A 19,673-nucleotide genomic window follows, 5' to 3' on the forward strand; every position below is an offset into this window, starting at 1 on the left:
TCTCTCTCTCTCTCAAAAATAAATAAAACAGGGGTGCCTGGGTGGCTCAGTCGGTTGAGCATCCGACTTCAGCTCAGGTCATGATCTCACAGTTCGTGGGTTCGAGCCCCACATCGGGCTCTGTGCTGACAGCTAGCTCAGGGCCTGGAGCCTGTTTCAGATTCTGTGTCTCCCACTCTCTCTGACCCTCCCCTGCTCATGCTGTCTCTCTCTCTCAGAAAGAAATAAAACATTAAAAATTTTTAAAAATAAATTAAATAAATGAAACATTTAAAAATTAAAAAAAAAAAAAAAACAACTCCTCAGCCAGTGCTCTTCCTGGCAGAGCTACACCCACGGCCCAGCCTAGGGAGAGAGACCCTCATGTCCTGTGCAGATCTCAGCCTATCGATAACCAGTGTGGACACTAAGAATACCCTTGTGGTTTTAGATGCCCTTCGGCCACACCCGCCCAGAACCTGAAAAAGTAAAGGCTCATTACTCACAGGACCTCAGAATTACACAGCCTCAGGCCACACGCGGAGGTCACCGGTAAAAATAGCAAACGCAGGCTTGGGAGGCTCTGCTTTCACTGGGGTCTGGGGTGGGGGCCTAGGGTTTCCCAGCTCACTCTTTACGGGTGGATTTAAGACACAGACTGGAGTTTAATGCTCTGAGCCGGTCGGCGCACAGCCCGTCCCCTGGGTGCGGTGGCCTGAGTCCCTGTGTGTGGCTGCGGAGGTGTCCCCCAGTGCAGACGCCTTCCTCTGGCCGTGTGGGGCCCTGGCTTGGCGTCTAGGCTGCTGTGGGCGACCAGGTGACTTTCACAACAGGGGCTTCCTGCCCGCGGCTCTGGAGGCTAGAGGGCCGGGGGCACCATCAGGTCTGCTGAGCCCCTGCTCTCTGGCTGTGTCCTCGAGGGGGGAGGGAGGGGGTGTGGCGACGTGTCCCCACCTTAGGCAGCCCCTCCTAAGGCAGCACCAACCCTGTATGGGACCCCGCGCCATGACCTCCACTACCTAAGGATCTCCCAAAGCGCCTCCCCCGCCCCCTCCACAAACACCTTCACGATGGGGAACAGGGCCTACACATAGGACATTAGGGAGGTCTCTGCAGTAATTTAGGTCTCAGCCTATCAATGACCAGTGTTGTGCTGGACTGGCCCTTGTGGTTCTGAAAAGAACGTCCTTCCACCGGACAACCATTTTTTCGGAAACCTGAAAAAAAATATTTATCACTTACAAAACCTGGAAATTACTCAGAGCCCCGGGGGCCACACAGTGGGGGGGGGAGCGGGGGGGGAGGACTGAGACAGAGCTGCCTGTTCACCAGTGGGGCCTCTGCTCTCGCTGGGTCCAGGGTGCGAGTTCCCAGGGCTCGTTGTTTATTGGTAAACTTAAAACCTCCCAGTGGGGGTGGGAGGGCACCCGGGCGCCTCAGTGGGTTAAACGTCTGACTTCGGCTCAGGTCATGATCTGGCATCTTGAGTTCGAGCCCAGTGTGGGGCTCTGTGCTGACAACCCAGCCTGGAGCCTGCTTCGGGTTCTGTGTCTCCCTCTCTCTCTGCCCCTCCACAACTTGTGCCCTCTGTCTCTGTGTCCCCAAAATTTAAAGTGCCAGAAGGGGAAAAACAGGGGAAGAAGCCTCTCTCTTTCCCTAGTCCTGTGGCTGGTGTTTATTCCCGATAGCCATTTTTTTAAAGTTTATTTATTTATATTTGAGAGAGAGAGCACATGTACAAACTGGGGAGGGGAAGAGAGAGAGGGAGACACAGAATCCAAAGCTGGCTTCAGGCTCTGAACTGTCAGCGCAGAGCTCCACACGGGGCTTGAACCCACTAACCATGAGATCACAACCTGAGCTGAAGTCAGATGCATAACCGACTGAGCCACCCAGGCGTCCTCAGATAGCCATCTTTGAAGGGGATACCTGGGCAATCAACAGTTTAAGTCACCTACTATAAAAAAGGCTGACTTGGGGCGCTTGGGTGGCTTAGTCGGTTAAGCGTCCAACTTTCGCTTAGGTCATGATCTCGCGGTTCGTGGGTTTGAGCCCCGCGTCGGGCTCTGTGTTGACTGCCGGCTCAGAGCCTGGAGCCTATTTCAGCCTGTGACTCCCTCTCTCTCTGACCCTCCCCTGCTCATGCTGTCTCTCTCTCTCTCCTAAAAATAAATAAAACATTTAAAAAAATTTAAAAAAAAAAAAAGGCTGACTCAGTCGGTGGAGCACGTGACTCTTGATCTCTGGGTCATGAGTTCGAGCCCCACTTGGGTCAGAGAGATTACTTGGTGGGGGGGGGGGAGGGAGACGTTGCTGGGGCTTACACTACACTTAACACTCACCCCACCCTTGACCTTTTCCCTGAGCCATCCCTCAGAATGTTCTGTCCCCGTCCAAGGTCCCCCAGCTGGGGCTGGCTGGACGCCTATAAGAAGGGATCCCCGCCAGGGCCAGACTCCTGCCGCCATGGACCCCCGCCCACTCCCCTGCGCCCTGGTGCTGCTGGGCATCAGTCTGGCGCTGGCGCTGGGCTCCGCGCCTGCTCAGGGAGCCCCAGAGAAGCTGTGCGGCTACCACTTCGTGCGCGCGCTGGTGCGGGAGTGCGGGGGCCCGCGCTGGTCCTCGGAGGACGGGCGGCGAGTGGCCGGCGGCGACCGTGAGTAGGGCCGCGCGACGACAGCGCCCTGGGGTTTCTAGCTGGGGCAGGTGCTCGCGGGCGCTGGCGTCGGGGCAGGCGGATGGGCTCGCACGCGCGTGCGGGGGTCGCGGCGCTGCTGTGTGCAAATTCGCCAAGGATGCGTTCGTTCCCTGCCAGGCAGGAGTCAGCGCGAGGCGAGCGAGGCAGAGCCTTGCAAGTGCACGATCAGAGCCTGCCTTATTTACAGTTGCACTATTTCGATCTTCGCGATGGTTAGCATTGATTTAGATTCTTAAAAATCTTGCATTAAAATACGATTAACCTTCATTGTTGAGTGTTTGGGCGTCCCCTTCAATTGTGCGTCAGGGCCAGCGCTCACCCTTTGCATCCTACTCCGGGCCCTGGTGCAGAGGGGGTGAAACGGATTTGTAACGCCCATGTGTGCCACACGGGGCGGGAGGCGTTCCATGTGTGCGTCTGTGTGACCCAGATGCAGGTGGGCACACACCTGGGAGGCCCGGGAAGGGGTATGAGGGTGTGTGCCCATGTGTGCGTGTGTCCATGTGAGCCCACTGCCTGCACACATGTGTACATGTATAGGTCACATGTCACCTCTGCCGTCTTCTGCTTTGTGACGTGTTTGTGCCTCTGGTAGGTGGCACGGGGAAATGTGCACAGCTGGGGACCTGACCGTGAGCTTGGGTCAAGAGTGTTTGCCTGGACGGGGTTGAGATCTGTGCTCGGTATACAGTAGGCACTTATTAGGCACTTTCTGTTTGTGTACATCACAAGTGTCTGCTGGGCCAGGGCCACCGCACAAAGTGAGCGTGTGGGTGTGTGCGCATATTGGGGAGGGGTCCTCTAGGGTCCCCTGTCCGTGGTGCTGAATTCTGCTTCGTTCTCCAGGGGAGCTGCTGCAGTGGCTGGATGGACGACACCTCCAGGGGCTGGTGGCCGATGAGGACCCCAAACTGGTTCTCATCCCACAGCCCCTGCCCCAGGCCCCTCGCCATCACCGCCACCACCGGGCAGCCGCCACCAACCCTGCACATTATTGCTGCCTCAGTGGCTGCACCCGGGAACACCTGTTGACCCTGTGTCCTCACTGAACCCCCACTGGGTGCGGATCTGGAGACCCCGGGGAGCTGATCTGGCGGGCTCTGGGAGCCACCCGGCGCATAAACCCCATCTGGGAGGGCGGTACCCAGCACTCCCCACCTTCCCGGGCCACCTTCCTCTGTAGGGCCAACTGCAAAACAAATAAATAAAAATAAAAATAAAAAATCACACCTTCACCCTGGCTTGCAGGGTTCTTGGTCTCACAGAGATGCCGGAAACTGAGGGCCCAATGTTCTCACCTCTAAGGAGTCCCAGGCACCGCCACCCTCCCCGCATCCGTGACACCCTGGTCAATGTCTCCCTAATAGTAAATAAATGAAGCTCTTGCAAAATCTGAAACAGCGTTTTGCATTTTCTCAAGAAAAAGGGACAAGCCTGGCAGCCGGCAGCCATGGACCTGCCGACACGTGATAGCAACTTGCACATCATCGCGATATGAAGTGGGAAAACCAGGGACGCCTGGGTGGCTCGTAGGTTAAGCATCCGATCCTTGGTTTCGGCTCAGGTTGGTAGGATTGGCCCCAAGGTGCCTGCATGCTCGCTCTGTCCCTCTCTCAAAATAAATCAACATTTTAAAGAAGTGGGAAAACTGACGCTGGGGGAGGTGGCTGTTTGCCAAGGTGAGACAGACAGGGAATGGCATAGAGCAGGATTCGAATCCAGGTAATCTGTCAAGACGGGAGGCAGAGGGGGTGGGCTTTATGTCACCTAAAGTCCACCTAACAGTGGACAAACATGGACATCAGAATGAGTCACAGTGGGGGCGCCTGGGTGGCTTAGTCAGTTAAGCATCTGAATTCAACTCAGGTCATGATCTGTATGAGTTCAAGTCCTGTGTCAGGCTCTCTGCTGACTGCTCAGAGCCTGGAGCCTGCTTCAGGTTCTGTGTCTCCCTCTCTCTCTGTCCCTCCCCAGCTCGCACTCTGTCATCTCAATCTCTTTCAAAAATAAATGAAATTTTTAAAAATGAAAGAAAAATGAGTTACAGTGGACATCTGACTCAGACCATTTTTCTCACCTGCTTCCTCCCTTCGCCTAGAGATGGAAATGATATATGATATGATCCCCCGGGGAAAATGACCAAGCATTTGACTATGTGATCCAGTCATGTTGCATTAGATCCCTACATCTGCCATAACAAGTTAGCAGAAAATGGGAGTCTTAAAGTAGTAGAATCTTCTTCCTTCGTAGTTCTAGAAGCCAGAGACAGAAGTCAAGGTGCGGTAGGGTTGTTTCTGTTAGAAAGGCTCTGAGGAAGAATCTGGTCCCTATCTCTCTCCTGGCTTTTGGTGGCTACCAGGAGTCCTTGACCTTCCAGATGCATGACTGTCTCTCTCTTTTTAAAAAATTTTTAGTGTTTATTTTATTTTTCTTTATTTATTCCTGAGAGAGAGAGAGAGAAAGAGAGAAAGCGTGAGCAGGGGAGGGTCAGAGAGAGAGAGAGAGATACAGAATCTGAAGCAGGCTTTAGGATCTGAGTTGTCAGCACAGAGCCCGACGCAGAGCCCGAAACCACGAACCACGAAATCATGACCTGAGCTGAAGTCAGACGCTTAAACAACTGAGCCCCCCAGGAACCCCTCTGTCTCTTTAAAAAAAAGAAAAGTTTACTTATTTTTATTTATTTTGAGAGGGGGAGAGAGAGATCGGAGGGGAAGGGCAGAGAGAAAGGGACAGAATCCCAAGCAGGGTCTGCACCACCAGCGCAGAGCCTGATACAGGGCTTGAACTCACAAACCGTGAGATCATGACCTGAGCCGAAGTGGGATGCTTAACTGACTGAGTCCCCCAGGTGTCCCTCTGTCTGTCTTCACCTGGCCTTCTTTTCCAGGTCTCTCTGTGTTCATTTCTCTTATAAAAACACTCTTATTGGATTTGGGGCCCACCCTGCCCCAATCCGGGATGACCTTACCTTGATCCTTACCTTAATTATATCTGGAAAGACCCTATTTCCAAATCAGGCCATATTCTAAAGTTCCAGGGGGCTGTATCCTGCTCAGTCCGGGGCGGGGGGGGGGGGCAGGGGAGCAGGACTCTCTCCGGGGGCAATGGGGAGCCACAGCTGTGTGAGCAGGGGCAGCATGAGCTCAGACCTACATGTTAGAAACCTCTGCAGGCCTCCTCCCCGCCCCTCCCCACGTCTCATCCGGGCCTGCCTTCCCTTGCCTGGACAGTACCGTCACCTCCCTTCCCAACAGTCCCCACGGCAGCCATAGGACTTTTTTTTTTTTTTTAATTTTTTTATGTTCTATTTATTTCTAGGAGAGAGAGAGACAGCGTGAGCAGGGGAGGGTCAGAGAGAGAGGGAGACACAGACTCTGAAACAGGCTCCAGGCTCTGAGCTGGCAGTCAGCACAGAGCCCGATGCAGGGCTCGAACCCACAACCGCGAGATCATGACCTAAGCGAAAGTCGGACGCTTAACCGACTAAGCCACCCAGGCGCCCCAGGACTTCTTAAAACTTAAAATTCAGGGCACCTGGGTGGCTCAGTCGGTTAGGCATCTGACTTCAGCTCAGGTCATGATCTCATGGTTCGTGAGTTTGAGCCCCCCATCAGGCTCTGTGCTGACAGTTAGCTCAGAGCCTGGAGCCTGCTTTGGATTCTACGTCTCCCTCTTTCTCTGCCCCTCCCCCACTCATGCTAGCTCTCTCAAAAATAAACATTAAAAAAAACTTAAAAATCAATCATGTCCGGGGCGCCTGGGTGGCTTAGTCGGTTAAGCGTCCGACTTTCGCTTAGGTCATGATCTCGCGGTTCGTGGGTTCGAGCCCCGCATCGGGCTCTGTGCTGACTGCCAGCTCAGAGCCTGGAGCCTGTTTCAGTCTGTGACTCCCTCTCTCTCTGACCCTCCTCTGCTCACGCTCTCTCTCTCTCTCCTAGAAATAAAAAATAAAAAAAAAAAATCAATCATGTCCTTTCTTTGTACAAAGGTACCATCCCTCTCAAAATAACACCCTCTCCCTTCACCCCAGTCCACAAGTCCCCATGTGGCCAGCCTACGTGACTTCACGTCCCTCACTCCATATCATCCTTACTTACCTAGCTCTAGCCACCGCCTTTTTGCTGCAACTCAAACACTTCCAGGTTGTCCCACCCCAGGGCCTTTGCACATGCAGTGGCCTCAGCCTGGAACGCCCTTCTCCCAGTTCTTCCCATGGCCGTGTCCCCCTTCTGCAGGTCTCAGCTCCAGTCCCCTGAACTCTCAGCTAATACTCTTTCCCACCCCTGTGTGTCCGACTGCTTTGTTTTATTTCTCAAAGTTCTTACCACTGCCGGTAGGTTCCTATTTGATTGCTCACAGGTTTGTTTTCTCGCTACAGGGTGGGTATCTGCCAACCCATGCCACAGGGCTGGGAGCAGGAATATAGGGCAAGGCATGCTGCATACAGGAGGTGCACAATAAATACTTTTCTAAAGAAGGGAGAGCATGAAGTAGGACAGAGGACAGCAGAGCCTCCTAGCAGGAGGGGAGTCTGGTGAGGAGGAGAGGAGAGGCTGGCTGGTGTTTGGAAGGAGCCTTGCCGGAAGCCGAGGCAGGTCCACCGTGCCACACACCCAGGAGCAGTCTCGCCCCTGTGCCTGTGACCCGGCCTTGGGGGCATAGGAGCTGAGGGTGACAGGGGACCACAGAAGGTACGTGAGCAGGGCCAGGCTGACGTCAGATCTGCTCGACAGAAGCTCCCACTTCACCCCTGTTCCTCCATGCCATTTTCGTTGATTTCTCGGTTTTCGACTGCAAACGAGACTTGTACAGATTGTTGACTGGTCCGAGTTAAAACTTGCAAATCACTTTAAAAAACAACAACAAACACTTCAGGTCTTCACAAAACATTTTACTCCCAGACAACCTACTCCCCAGTCCTCACTCTGCTGAAGCACCCCCTTCCTCCATCCCAAGCAAGGCTCCAAAGCCTACGAAGCCTGAGCCCCAGCCGTCTGCCCAGAGCCAGCGGTGGGGGGGGTAAGAAAGGGCATCACTATTCTGCTTGGATCCCTCCAATCTGACATATACGTGGGGGCCAGTCCTGGGTCCCCAGAGCTCAGAGACATCTAAGGACCTGAATCTCCCCCTTCTCTGGGCACGTGGGGTGACCACGTGTGATCTCCAGCCCAGTGATGACCCTCTGGCTCTAGCATCACTCCCTGAATCCTCAGGGAGCACAAGTATGGGGGCTGGGCCCTCTCAGGGACTGTAGAAACTCTAGAAACTCGGAGCTCTCCTAGCCTGAGTCAGACAGCCGTCTGCCTCCTCCACCTGACATTTACCATTAGAGACCTTGACACCATGAGCAGGGAGGGGGCGGTCCCACTCATGGGGTCTCTGGCTCCTTCTACCAGCTGAGTGAGGTCTGATGTGGGTGGAGGCCCGGGAACCGAGAGAGAACAAAACCCCTTTTCTTTCCGAGGCTGCCAAATCCTTCTCGCTGCAGCTGCACATGGACCTAGGAACTCCCAACTGACCTTGAACCATGGCTGAAACTCACTGTTAAACCTTTGTGGGTTTACTACCAAGGAGGAGCCAGCCACCGTTTAAGGCCCACCCCACAGTCAAGGTCGGAGCTGGGAAATGGGACCTTGATTCAGACATGCTTCTGCAGTTGGCTGCCATGGAAGGAGACCGTCCCCCTTTAGCTGAGAGGCGAGGGAGGATATGACGGAACATGGGTTCCAGTACCGGGTGGGTCCTGAAAGACGTCTAGGGGTTTGCCAGCTAGACGGTTCACTCATCAGACCCGCCCCGGCACTCCGCCATGCGTGGCCCACTTAGGAGCAAAGCTTTCTGGTTCCTGGGAGGAAGATGTGGTGGCTCCTTCCGGTGAGGGGTGGAGACCTGCGGCCCTGATACCACCTCAGTAGATCTGTACCTGCTGGCCACAGGTGAGGTTGGGTTGGCTCAGGGCCTCCCACATGAGCAGCATCTCGTATGGCAAGAAACGGTGTACCAGGAGCAGCTCCCGGTACAAGCAGGGGTCAAAGGAAGACATGTGGGCCGAGGGAACGGAAACGCCAACCGTGCGGATCCCGCTGTGGGAGGCGGGCTTCAGGCCCTCCTGCTTCAGGCACATCCCCATGAAGACATCATCGATAGGGAAGAGGTTCAGGGTGGGGGCGGCCCGGCGCAGGGCAGAGGCCGTGAAGCGGGAGAGCAGGAAGCCGCCCCCCGCACAGTAGGGAGGGTACTGCTCCTCCTGAGTCACCACTGTTGGCACATAGTACTTGCTCCAGGAAGCCCGGATGGGGCCCACATTTTGGATCAGCTGCCCCACAAAGAGGTGGTGGTCGGGATTATGGTCCTGCAGGTAGGAGATCATGTTGTCTGTGTGCGCAAAGACGTCGTCATCCCCATTGAGCACGAAGCTGGCATTGGTGCACCGAGTTTCCTGCCACCGTAGGAAGAGCACCTGCAGGCAGTGAACAGGGCACACAGGCTCGAGGGCTGGGGTAGTCGGCCCGGCCGAGATGAGCCCAGATGAGGCTGTGTCCCCCGGGCAGGCCAGCATGGGTCTGAGGTCCCGCCCTGAGCCTCAGTCTCCAACTTTCCAGACAGACCTCATCGTAGGACCTGCCTCTGGGAGTGCAGGGGACCCGTGGAGATGATGCTCTGTACAGCACCAACAAGCGCTTGAAAATTGTCACATTTATGTTTATTGTAATTCCTTCTGACTCTGCCTGGCCAAGCACTGCTGTTAAACAATTACTTGGTTGTCTATTAAGTAGCATCTATCTTCCCCACCAGACTCAGGCTTCCCCTGGGGTAGGGGTGGCCTGTGTCTCTTCCACCTGTGTATGTCCCCAGGACCCGGTGTGGGGTCATCGCTTCCTATGTACTAGATTCCTATTTGTTAAGTTTACATTTTTACATGCTTTTTTGTTTTGAATTAAGAACGTGGCATGTTGAGAGACTCTGGCTCTCTATCTGCCTCAGTTTCAGTTTCCTCCATAATAACGTTTGCTGCATGCCAGGCACTGCCCCACCTGGAATCCCTCACGGAAGTTTAAGAGTCAGGTATGATTTTCAACCTCATTTTACAGATGAGGAGATAGAGGCTCTCCAGATAAAGTGACTTGGACAAGGTCACACAACAGAGGACTAGCAACTTAAGGTCTTGAGCCCAGACCTGGCTGTGCCTACTCTAAGCAGGGACCCGCCCTGGGTCCCCTTCAACTCCTGGGCAGGTCCTCGGAGCCTCCAATTCCTTATCTGTGTAGAGGCAGGATTCTCTCTACTTCTTGTGGGCTCTTGTCCATCAGAAAGGTCTTTATTGAGCACCCATTGCACAGACCTGGGCCTGATGGGGAGACAGAACGAGAACATGTCAACAAGGTGTTCTGTCCAGCGCCGCTGCGGCGCTGAACCCCTGCTGATCATTTGAACATCTGGTCCTGCACCAGATGCTTTGTAAATATCTCTGGTCATTCTCACAGCAGCCCTTAGAGGTGGGTGGATCCAACTAATCTCATTTCCTTGATAACCAGAGGAAACTGAAACACCAAGAGGTAAATGATTATCTTACTTGCAAATAGCAAGTAAAAAGCAGACCATGAAATCAAACCTAGGTCATCAGGCTCTGAGAGCCAGCCCGGCTCGTAACCTCAAGTCACCCAGCCCTCTCTCCCTGCTTCTCTTAGAGGAAGAAGACTCTGATCACCCTGAGGACTGTAGGCAGAGTGGGGTGGGATGGATGGGGACTCCTGGCCCCCTGGGCCCCTCGGAGAAAGTGGTGGTGAGTGGGCGGGAAGGATGGGGTGGCCCTTGTCAGGTGACTCCCTGCCGGCTCACCTGTTTGAGCGTCAGGTTGAAGAAGGAGTCATGGAAGTCCCACTGCAGGATATCACCATGTGCCCGCGCCTCCATCGCCAGCAGCTGGTTGACCTTGTGAGCCTCCAGGGGGTTAGGGTCCGTGCCCACCAGGAAGAGGCGGCGCAGCTCGACGCCCCGCACCTGCCGCTCATGACCCCAAGTGCGCCGCACCAGCTCCCGCTGCTCGTAATTCCTGGGTGAGGACTTGATCACCAGCAGCAGGAAGACTGGCGTCGCGCACTTGTCCAGAGGCACGTCCTGCAGCAGCGGGAAGTCACGGCAGTGTTTGTAGAGCAGGAACTTCTGCACGTGCTGCGGCTGCCCCTTGAAGTTCTTCAGGGTGGTCATGGTGGTGTTGGCCCTGCAGGGGGCGGGCGGCGGGCGGCGGGCGGGCTGAAAGCGCCAGGTCAGAGCCATGGGGTGGTCCCGGGGCTCCCTCGGGCTCTGGAAGGCGGACCATGACACGAGCAGACAGAAGAAGAGGGCGAAGATGCTGACGGCCACAGCCAGGGCCACCTGTGGGCGCCGGGGCCATCTCATCCTGGTCGGCCTGGTGGTTCCTGCTAAGAGTCACCGGCATTAAGGACCCTGATGGGTCGAGCCCTTTCCCCGGGGTGCCCTGGACCACACTGAAATGCACCCTCTCCTATCCCCCACTCACCCCACCTCCTCCCGCCCCCCTCAGCCTGTGTCGGCTCTGACAGTTGCCCAGGGTCCTGCTGGGCATTAAATACTTACAGAGAAACTGAGGCATGGAGATGTCAAGGTGAACCTCCCAGACTCAGGGTGCCCAGAATCCCCCCTTTGGACCTGGTCTTCCTGTATCCCTGCCCCAGAAATGGCCTAGGAGCCCAAAGAATTGCCTCTTTATCAGCTGAGAGCTATTAAGATCCTTCCTGTTTCCCTTTTCTTTTTTTATATTTTTATTTATTTCTAGGAGAGAGAGAGAGAGAGAGAGAGACAGCGTGAGCAGGGGAGGGTCAGAGAGAGAGGGAGTCACAGACTGAAACAGGCTCCAGGCTCTGAGCTGGCAGTCAGCACAGAGCCCGACGCGGGGCTCGAACCCACGAACCGTGAGATCATGACCTGAGCAGAAGTCGGGCGCCCAACCGACTGAGCCACCCAGGCGCCCCTTTGTTTACTTATTTTTGAGAGAGAGGAAGAGACAGAGCATGAGTGGGGGAGGAGAGACAGAGAGAGGGAGACACAGAATCCGAAGCAGGTTCCGGGCTCTGAGCTGTCAGTACAGAGCCCGATGTGGGGCTCGAACTCAGGAACCACAAAATCATGACCTGAGCCGAAGTCGGACGCTTAACTGACAGCCACCCAGATGCCCCTAATGTTTATTTTTGAGAGGGGGCAGGTAGCAAAGGGGAGGGCGGACAGAGGATCTGAGCTGGTGGGCACAGTGCCCAACGAACTGAACCACCCAGGTGCCCCTAGGCTATTTTTAATGGTCCCGTGACCTGAGCATGATGCCCGGCTCCTCACAGATCCCTCAGGTTCAGCATGTTTCGAACAAAGCTATGTTCCTTAGCAAACGCCTCCTCTTCCGTTATAACCCAGCTTAAGTGATCCATTCTCTGGGAAGCCCTCTTTAACCCCTCAGGAACACTCCTGATTCTGTTTGGCCCCTCTAGCTCAGTCTACCCCTCTGGTCCAGTCTTGATCCCCAGGGGGTGTCTGTGTTCAGCTTTGTCTTTCTAAGACCGGTGGCTTCTTGAGGGTCCCTGCATTGCCCCACCCAGCTATTGCCTGCAAGCAAAGAAGAGAGTGGCTTTCCCTTTCCACCTAAAGGTGAGAACAGTGCCTTCTTCCTGGATCCGCAAAGCCATGTCCCTCGTGTGCCCCCGTTGGGGTCTCTGCACACTGCCTGGCCAAGCCTCTCCAGCTAGAGGTCTCCCGGAAACAGGGCTCAGATCCTGCCCCACAGGTTCTGCTGTGTGACTTTGGAAAAGAAGCTTGACCTCTCTAAGCCTCCATTTAAAATGGGGAGAATTCACCCTACGTAAGAGTGTTGGTGGGGCATTTTAACCTCAAACGTGCTAGGCGTGATCCTGCATCAGGACATTTGCACAGATTATTCCCTCTGCCTACACTACTCTTCCCCAGATGTGCATACAGCTCCCTCCCTCACTTCTTGTCTTTGCTCAATGTCCCCTCCTCAGAACATAATATCTCACTAGTAGCCCTGATCCCCGACCCTGTTCTACATTTTTCCCCCTTCCACAGCGCTTTCACCTCCTAAAATATGTGATAAAACTGTAAAAATGTATTGTTTCTTGGGGCGCCTGGGTGGCTCAGTTAATCGTCCGACTTTGGCTCAGGTCATGCATGATCTCATGGCTCATGAATTCAAGTCCCGCGTCAGGCTCTGTGCTGACGGCTAAAGCTCAGAGCCTGGAGCCTGCTTCAGATTCTGTGTCTCCCTCTCTCTCTGCTCCTCCCCTGCTCACGCTGTCTCTCTCTTACTCTCAAAAATAAAGCAAAACATTAAATATATATATATAAAATACATAATATATAATAAATATATAAACATATATATTAAATATATATGAAATATATAATATATACATATATATTAAATAAATATATATATATAGTTTCCCATCCATCCACCACCAGGACCTGAGCTCCATGCACCTGTCTTGGTCACCATCTTACTCCCAGTCCCCAGAACTGTGCTTGGTACGCAGCAGGCGCTAAATGTGTGTTGAATGGATGAGGAATGAAGGAATGCTGGGTTTCCATAGGCCCGGGACACCTAACTGTATCCACTATGGATCTACATTCTTAAGGGGGTCAAACGCTAAACGAAAACCTCACTGAAATGATACGAGGGGACAAAAGGCACATGAGGAAATGGGGCCTGGGGGCAGGGTCGGATTTTGAGGTCTGGATGACATGTAAGCCGGATGCGAGGGGCACAGAAGAGCCAGGATGGCTGAGGCCTGGGGGAAGGTCCCAGGGGAGGGAACGGCAGGCGCACCGAGCTCACGGAGCCTAAGCAGCTTCGGGCCCCATCTGCGGGTGGCATAGAGCCTGTCTTGTGGGGGGCGGGGGGGGGTGGCGCTGGGGGACAGGTCTGGGAGACCCAAAAAGGCAAATAATCTTGGCATGAAACTGTGTACTGATGGATGTGGACAATAGTGAACCGAATCCCAGAAGGGCATTTTCCTGAAGAGAGGCCTGAGTTCAGGATGGACGATGGGAAAGGAAGGTTCCCAGGCAAACCCTGAGCTTCAAGGATAGAAAAGGGGCATCTGGGCAGCTCAGTCAGTTGGGCCTCTGACTCTTGTTTTTGGCTCAGGCCGTAATCTCGTGGTTCATGAGTTCGAGCCCTGTGTTGGGCTCTGCGCTGACAGTGCGGACCTTGCTTGGGATTCTCTCCCTCCCTTTCTCTCGGTCCCTCCCCTGCTCATGCTTTCTCTCTCTCTCTCTCTCTCTCTCAAAATAAATAAATAAATGTTAAAAAGAAAAAGGATAGTAAAAACACAACAAAAGCTCATGAGCTGTAATAAAAGACCATGTCATCAAACAGGAAGTCAGACTAGAAATGCCACAGTGTTCTGGGCCATCCCTGTGGCCAGAGACCCACAGACCCTAGAAAACAACTGCCCATCTCAGAACCTATCTCCTGGGCAAGAGACACTCTCATTAAGGACCTAGAAAATCTCAGAGAGTGATTCATCCCTTTCTCCATCTGCAGCTTATTTTTTTTAATGTTTATTTATTTTTGATAGAGACAGAGCGCGGGTGGAGGAGGGGCAGAGAGAGGGGGAGGCACAAAATTCGAAGCAGGCTCCAGGCTCCGAGCTGTCAGCACAGAGCCCGATGTGGGGCTCAAATTCCCTAAGAGGGAGATCATGACCTGAGCCAAAGTCGGAGGCTTAACCGACTGAGCCAGCCAGGCCCCCCAACCCCTAACCATCTGCAGTTTAGAACTGAAATCAGGGATTTTCAAACAGGTGATTCTGTCCCCAGGAAACACTTGACAACATCTGGAGACATTTCTGGCTGTCACGATTCGCAAAGGGTGGATGTCTGGTGCTACTAACGGCATGAAGTGGGTGGAAACCAGAGACACTGCTGAAATTAATATCCTACAGGATATAGGACAACCCCGCCTTGGACAATCCAGCCACCAAAGTCAACATTGTCAAGGTTGAGATATCCTGGTCTAAACCAACAGAGAAACCAGGAATAGGGAACTCAAAACGAGGGAAGACAAGAAGTGGAAAATCAGGGTTGAACAAAAACCCTTGATACCCGTTGATACAAATTCATCATATGGAGGATTTATGAGCTCTACTATTATGGTTTTTCAGTTTATTTGTTTTTGAGAGAGACTGAGCACAAGCAGGGGAGGTACAGAGACAGAGGGAGAGACAGAGGGAATCCCAAGCAGAGCTCGAACTCATAACCGGTAAGATCATGACCTGAGCTGAAACCAAGAGTCAGACACTTAACCAACAGCCACCGGCATTCCCAATTTTTTCTCCTCAGGTCTAAGGTTTCTCTAAATGGAGGGATTCTGGGCGCCTGGGTGGCTCAGTCAGTTAAGCATCAGATTTTAGCAAAAATAAACATTAAAAAAAATTAAAAGGAGGGATTCTGCTACTCTACCCTCCCAGCCCAGCCCCCATGAGGTTCCTGATTAGGGTCTGAGAGCTCAAGCTCGAGGCAGGGGAGGGAGACTCACTTCCCCTCCTCCCTATAATAGACCTCCATTAATGCAACCAAGACCCCCTTCCAAAGAACTTCTGGGCCTCCGTGTCGGCAAGGCTGAGAGCGCTGAGGACTTTTTTTATTTTATTTTTATTTAATATTTTTATTTATTTCTAGGAGAGAGAGAGAGACAGCGTGAGCAGGGGAGGGTCAGAGAGAGAGGGAGACACAGACTCCGAAATAGGCTCCAGGCTCTGAGCTGGCAGTCAGCACAGAGCCCGATGCGGCGCTCGAACCCACGAACCGTGAGATCATGGCCTAAGCGAAAGTCGGACGCTTAACCGACTAAGCCACCCAGGCGCCCCGAGGACTTACAGGTCTAGTAAACCTTGTTGGGTGCCTCTGTGGGCAGCGCCCCAGGTACTGACAGATCTGCCCTTGTGGGTTTCACTCTGAAGGGGCGGGGTCAACCATGGAGGGTACGCTTCTTGGTATTACTTCCTTCGACCTACTGAGCAGCAGCAAGTAAGCCTGAGGCCTTTGCTGGGTTGGCTAGGTGGTTGATGAGAAGCCCCTTGCAGGCCTGGGTCCAGTCCCCGGACCCCTACCCAAGATTCTGCCGTCCGCCCCCTCCAGTCCTAGCTGTACAGAATGACTGGGTTTACAGGAGTCCAAACAGCTACGAACTCAGTGAAGTCCATGGGCTTTGAATAACTGGGGAAACTATCACCCCTGTTTCACAGAAGGGTAGGCGGAGCCCAGAGTTGTCCCCCGGTGGCCCCGTGGGTACCTCGCGTCACCACAGAAGCCACCTGCTTTGGCTCCAGGTCCTCTAGGCCTGAGAAGGGTCTCAGCGGTTCTTATCCCCCCAAAACCGATATGAAAACCATTCATTCATTCATGCATTCATTCATTCATTCATTCAACAAATAGGTCGGGGGAACCTGACAAGCCTTACCCCTGGGCCTGGCCCTCCAGAAGCTCCCAATCAGGAGGAGACAGATCCAGATCCCTGTGGGATCAGGGCTGGGTCGGAAGAAGGGGCCAGGGTATTGAAGCTAAGGCTTTGAAGGATGCATAGGAGCTCACCAAGGGGAGTTCAGATAGAGGAAAGAACAAACACAAAGGCACTGAAGGAAAAGAAAACAGGCCTAGTCAAGGTATGGTCTTTAGTTTATTTTGCTGAAAAGTAGAATTTGGAGAGAGGGTGAGTTCTGAGGCTAGGGAGTGGGGCCAGACCCTGTAAAGACTTTGAATGCCAGAATGAGAAGTGGGGCTGTCTCCTGGAGGTCAGGGGAAGCCACAGAGGGGATGTAAGCAAGGAGTGGGAAAGTCAGATTCATTGCTCAACCTCTCTGCTCTGAGTTGACCTTGGCTAGCCACTTCCTCTTTGGAGTCTAGTTCTTCATCAAGACATGGCAGTGCTGAGGTCCCAGGATCCACCCACAATGAGGTCCCTTGGAATTGTGGGTTAAAGGGTTCAGTACACACTAGCTGTGTGGTAACCACTCCATGACCTTGGCTCATTGTCCTGGCTCCTTTGGTGCCCCGGGAGTCCTTGCTTACAGACGGGGATACCGAGACGCGGTGTAAAGCAGGATTGGAACCCAGGACTCCAACGGGTGGGTCTGTCTATCCTATCCTTCCCATGATGTAGAATTTCTGGGAGCTTTCCCCACCCGGACCTCAGAGCCTTCCAGAATCTTTCAAAGGAACCACGCACTTAAACATCTGACAAAGGACAGACAACCAGAGCCCAGGTCAGCCAATACCCCGCGGCTGGGCTACCCTGGGCACAGGCTGGCGAATGAATCTGTGAACAGGCGAAACCAAATCAGCCCCTCCCTTGCGATGTTAATACAGGAAGAAGAGGTAATTAGTTCAGTAACAATATAATAAATGTCGTTGAAGAAGGAAGGGCCTGTGGGTGGGGCACCTGACCAGCCTCGGAACATCCTGAGAGGCAGTAAGGAATCACCTGGTCAAAGTCTTGGGGGAAGGGCATGCCGGCAGAGGGCATAGCAGGTGTGGAGGGTCAGACCCCAAACATGAGGTGCTGAGGCAGAGAGAGGGGGCCAGTGGGGCTGGAGTAGCGGGACAGGAGGGAGATGATGGTGGGTTGTCAGATCCATGCCGGTGGCGGGGGGGGGGGGGGGGGGGGGGGGGACAGGCTACTAAGAACCTCTTATGTGGTTACATGTGAGAAGCAATGGGAGCCATAGAGGGTGCATGAGCAGGACAAGATCGATCTATGCTTTTAAGAAGCCCCCTGCGGCCACTGAGGGGATGAGGACGACCAGGCAGGCAGCATCCAGGCAGAAGGATCTGGGGGCCTGGGCAGGGGCTGGTCAGCAAGGTGCAGGGAGGGGAGTGGGCTCAGGAACTATGGCGAAGGGGGGTCGCCAGTGTGTAGAGCCCATGGGAGATGGAGAAGAAGCACGGACCGGGAGGAACAGACTGTACGGAGCCTGTCACATGGGAGGTGACGGGGGAGGGTTGACTCGGGTGTGGTGTGAGCTGCGGGGACACGATGGCAAGTAAACCAGGAAGGCCCCGCAGGTACCCGATGGAGGAGCACGTCCTTACAGTGCTCGCATATGGCCCTCCCTACACATCAGACATAGTGGCTGCGGACAGAGTCACAGCAAGGACATCTGGGCGGACTCTCGGGGACCCTCACTGCCAAACCAGCTGCTCCTGCTCCTGGCTGTCTGCCCTCCAGGCACTGGTGCGATTTCGCCATCACCCAGAGCCTGCTTCCTCTAGTACACACAGAGAAGCCACTTATTACATTTTCAAGATCCAAGAGCCTCCCTCCAGGGTGTGGCTGCCAAGTGTGGAAACTCTCAGCCCCTGTTTCCCCACCGCCCGTGACCACTGCCCCCTGGTCTGCTCCAGCCACACCAGCCTTTTTGGCTTCTTTCAGCCCTGCCACAGGGCCTTTGCACCTGCTGGGCTCCTGTTCTTTCTCCTCTTCCCCCTGGTTCTTTCCACTTGGGACTCCTGCTCTTCCCCCAAGTTCTCTTTGCTCTTCAGGCTCAGCCCAATGTTGCCTTTTTATTTATTTTTTCAAATATTTAAAACATTAAATAAAGGGAGAGGGAGAGGGAGAGAAAGAGGGAGAGGGAGAGAGAGACAAGGAGACAGAAGATCCAAAGCAGTTTCCTCTCTGTCAGTGCAAGCTCCGATGCTGAGCTTGAACTTGAACTCACACACCGTGAGATCATGACCTGAGCTGAAGTCAGACGTTTAACCAACTGAGCCACCCAGGTGACCTCAATGTTGCCTTTTAGAAGGGCCTCAACCTCCCAGCTAAAACACCCTGTCCAGGCTGATTTTCTCTGCGGCTCTCACCACCATGGCAACATGGGAACTCTACTCATTTCTCTCCTGTTGATCTCCCAGACCAGCCTGGAGCCCCAGAGGTGGGGCCAAGTGACAGCTGTGTCCCCAGGAGACACTCACTGCTTGGTTGTTGAACAGCAGAAAAATACAAACGATGACCCACATATTAGCAATTTCCTCATGCCTCATTTCAGTCCAAACCCTGCTGCAGGTGACAGACGCCACCAACCCGTCTGGGGCCCTCCAGGCCTTGGGAGACGAAGGCGATTCAGTCACAATAAGTTAGCAAGTGCCTGTAGAGCAGAGACAGGACTGAGAGCTGCTCCTGCACTAAAGAACCAAATAGCCACAGCACTGACATATTCATGATGCGTTTAATGAGCAAGACGCCTAACGTTAGTGGGGCGCCTGGGTGGCTCAGATGGTTGGGCATCCGACTTCGGCTCAGGTCATGATCTCGCTGTCTGTGAGTTCGAGCCCCGCGTTGGGCTCTGTGCTGACCACTCGGAGCCTGGAGCCTGCTTCGGATTCTGTGTCTCCCTCTCTCTCTCTCTGTCCCTCCCCACCTCACGCTCTCTCGCTCTCTCTCTCTCTCTCAAAAATAAACAAATATTAAAAAAAAAAAAAGAAGCCTTATGTTAGTAAATACTGTTAACGACCTGCTAAATATTCAGGAAGCCCCTGGTTATAATATACAAAATAGTTGTAAGGCAACAATTAATATAGTTGCAAGGCACATTCGTGATGCGTGAATATGAATATAATCACAATGGATAGGAACAAGCCACTAAATGGTCCTGAGACATCAATACACAGTCGTTGAGTGGCCACAACTCATTGCAAACACACAGCACCACATATGAAGGATTCACTGAATTTAATGAGGCTCTAAAAGTACGGAAGGGGCTGACCACACAGCAGAATTAATCCAGGACACCTATTAGCAACAGAATTCTGGCCCCACGTCCTCTGCCTACACCCCCAGTTGACAGCCAAGGCTCGGCATATCCCCAAGCAAATGTGGCTCGGGGCACCTCTGTCCTCCTCACCCTGTCTTCCCCACTATTCCTGAGAGCCCCTATCTGCTCCCACCCTCCAGGGCCTGGACCTGCCCCCC

The 19,673-nt window shown here is 53.7% G+C and overlaps 2 protein-coding genes across 3 annotated transcripts; one reads left to right on the top strand and one right to left on the bottom strand.

Annotated features, from left to right (window-relative positions):
• Positions 1-2,445: 2,445 nt before the first annotated feature.
• INSL3 (insulin like 3) lies at positions 2,446-4,075 on the top strand. Of its 2 annotated transcripts, XM_039243412.1 has the most exons (3): positions 2,446-2,635; positions 3,524-3,737; positions 3,926-4,075. In XM_039243412.1, the coding sequence occupies exons 1-2, from the start codon at positions 2,446-2,448 to the stop codon at positions 3,724-3,726; spliced, it is 393 nt and encodes a 130-aa protein (XP_039099343.1). In that variant the 3' UTR covers positions 3,727-3,737; positions 3,926-4,075. The 2 variants fall into 2 exon arrangements, with proteins under 2 accessions (XP_039099343.1, XP_039099342.1); XM_039243411.1 differs by having other exon boundaries at positions 3,524-4,075.
• Positions 4,076-7,738: 3,663 nt separating this feature from the next.
• On the bottom strand, positions 7,739-17,216 carry B3GNT3 (UDP-GlcNAc:betaGal beta-1,3-N-acetylglucosaminyltransferase 3). Its single transcript, XM_039243277.1, has 3 exons — positions 17,153-17,216; positions 10,520-11,100; positions 7,739-9,140 (listed from the first exon to the last, which is right to left on the bottom strand). Exons 1-3 carry the CDS (start codon positions 17,214-17,216, stop codon positions 8,589-8,591), a joined length of 1,197 nt encoding a protein of 398 aa, XP_039099208.1. The 3' UTR covers positions 7,739-8,588.
• Positions 17,217-19,673: the final 2,457 nt, after the last annotated feature.

Source organism: Hyaena hyaena, unplaced genomic scaffold (assembly GCF_003009895.1).
Source record: "Hyaena hyaena isolate Hyena2069 unplaced genomic scaffold, ASM300989v1 scaffold_227, whole genome shotgun sequence".
Classification (NCBI taxonomy): domain Eukaryota; kingdom Metazoa; phylum Chordata; class Mammalia; order Carnivora; family Hyaenidae; genus Hyaena; species Hyaena hyaena.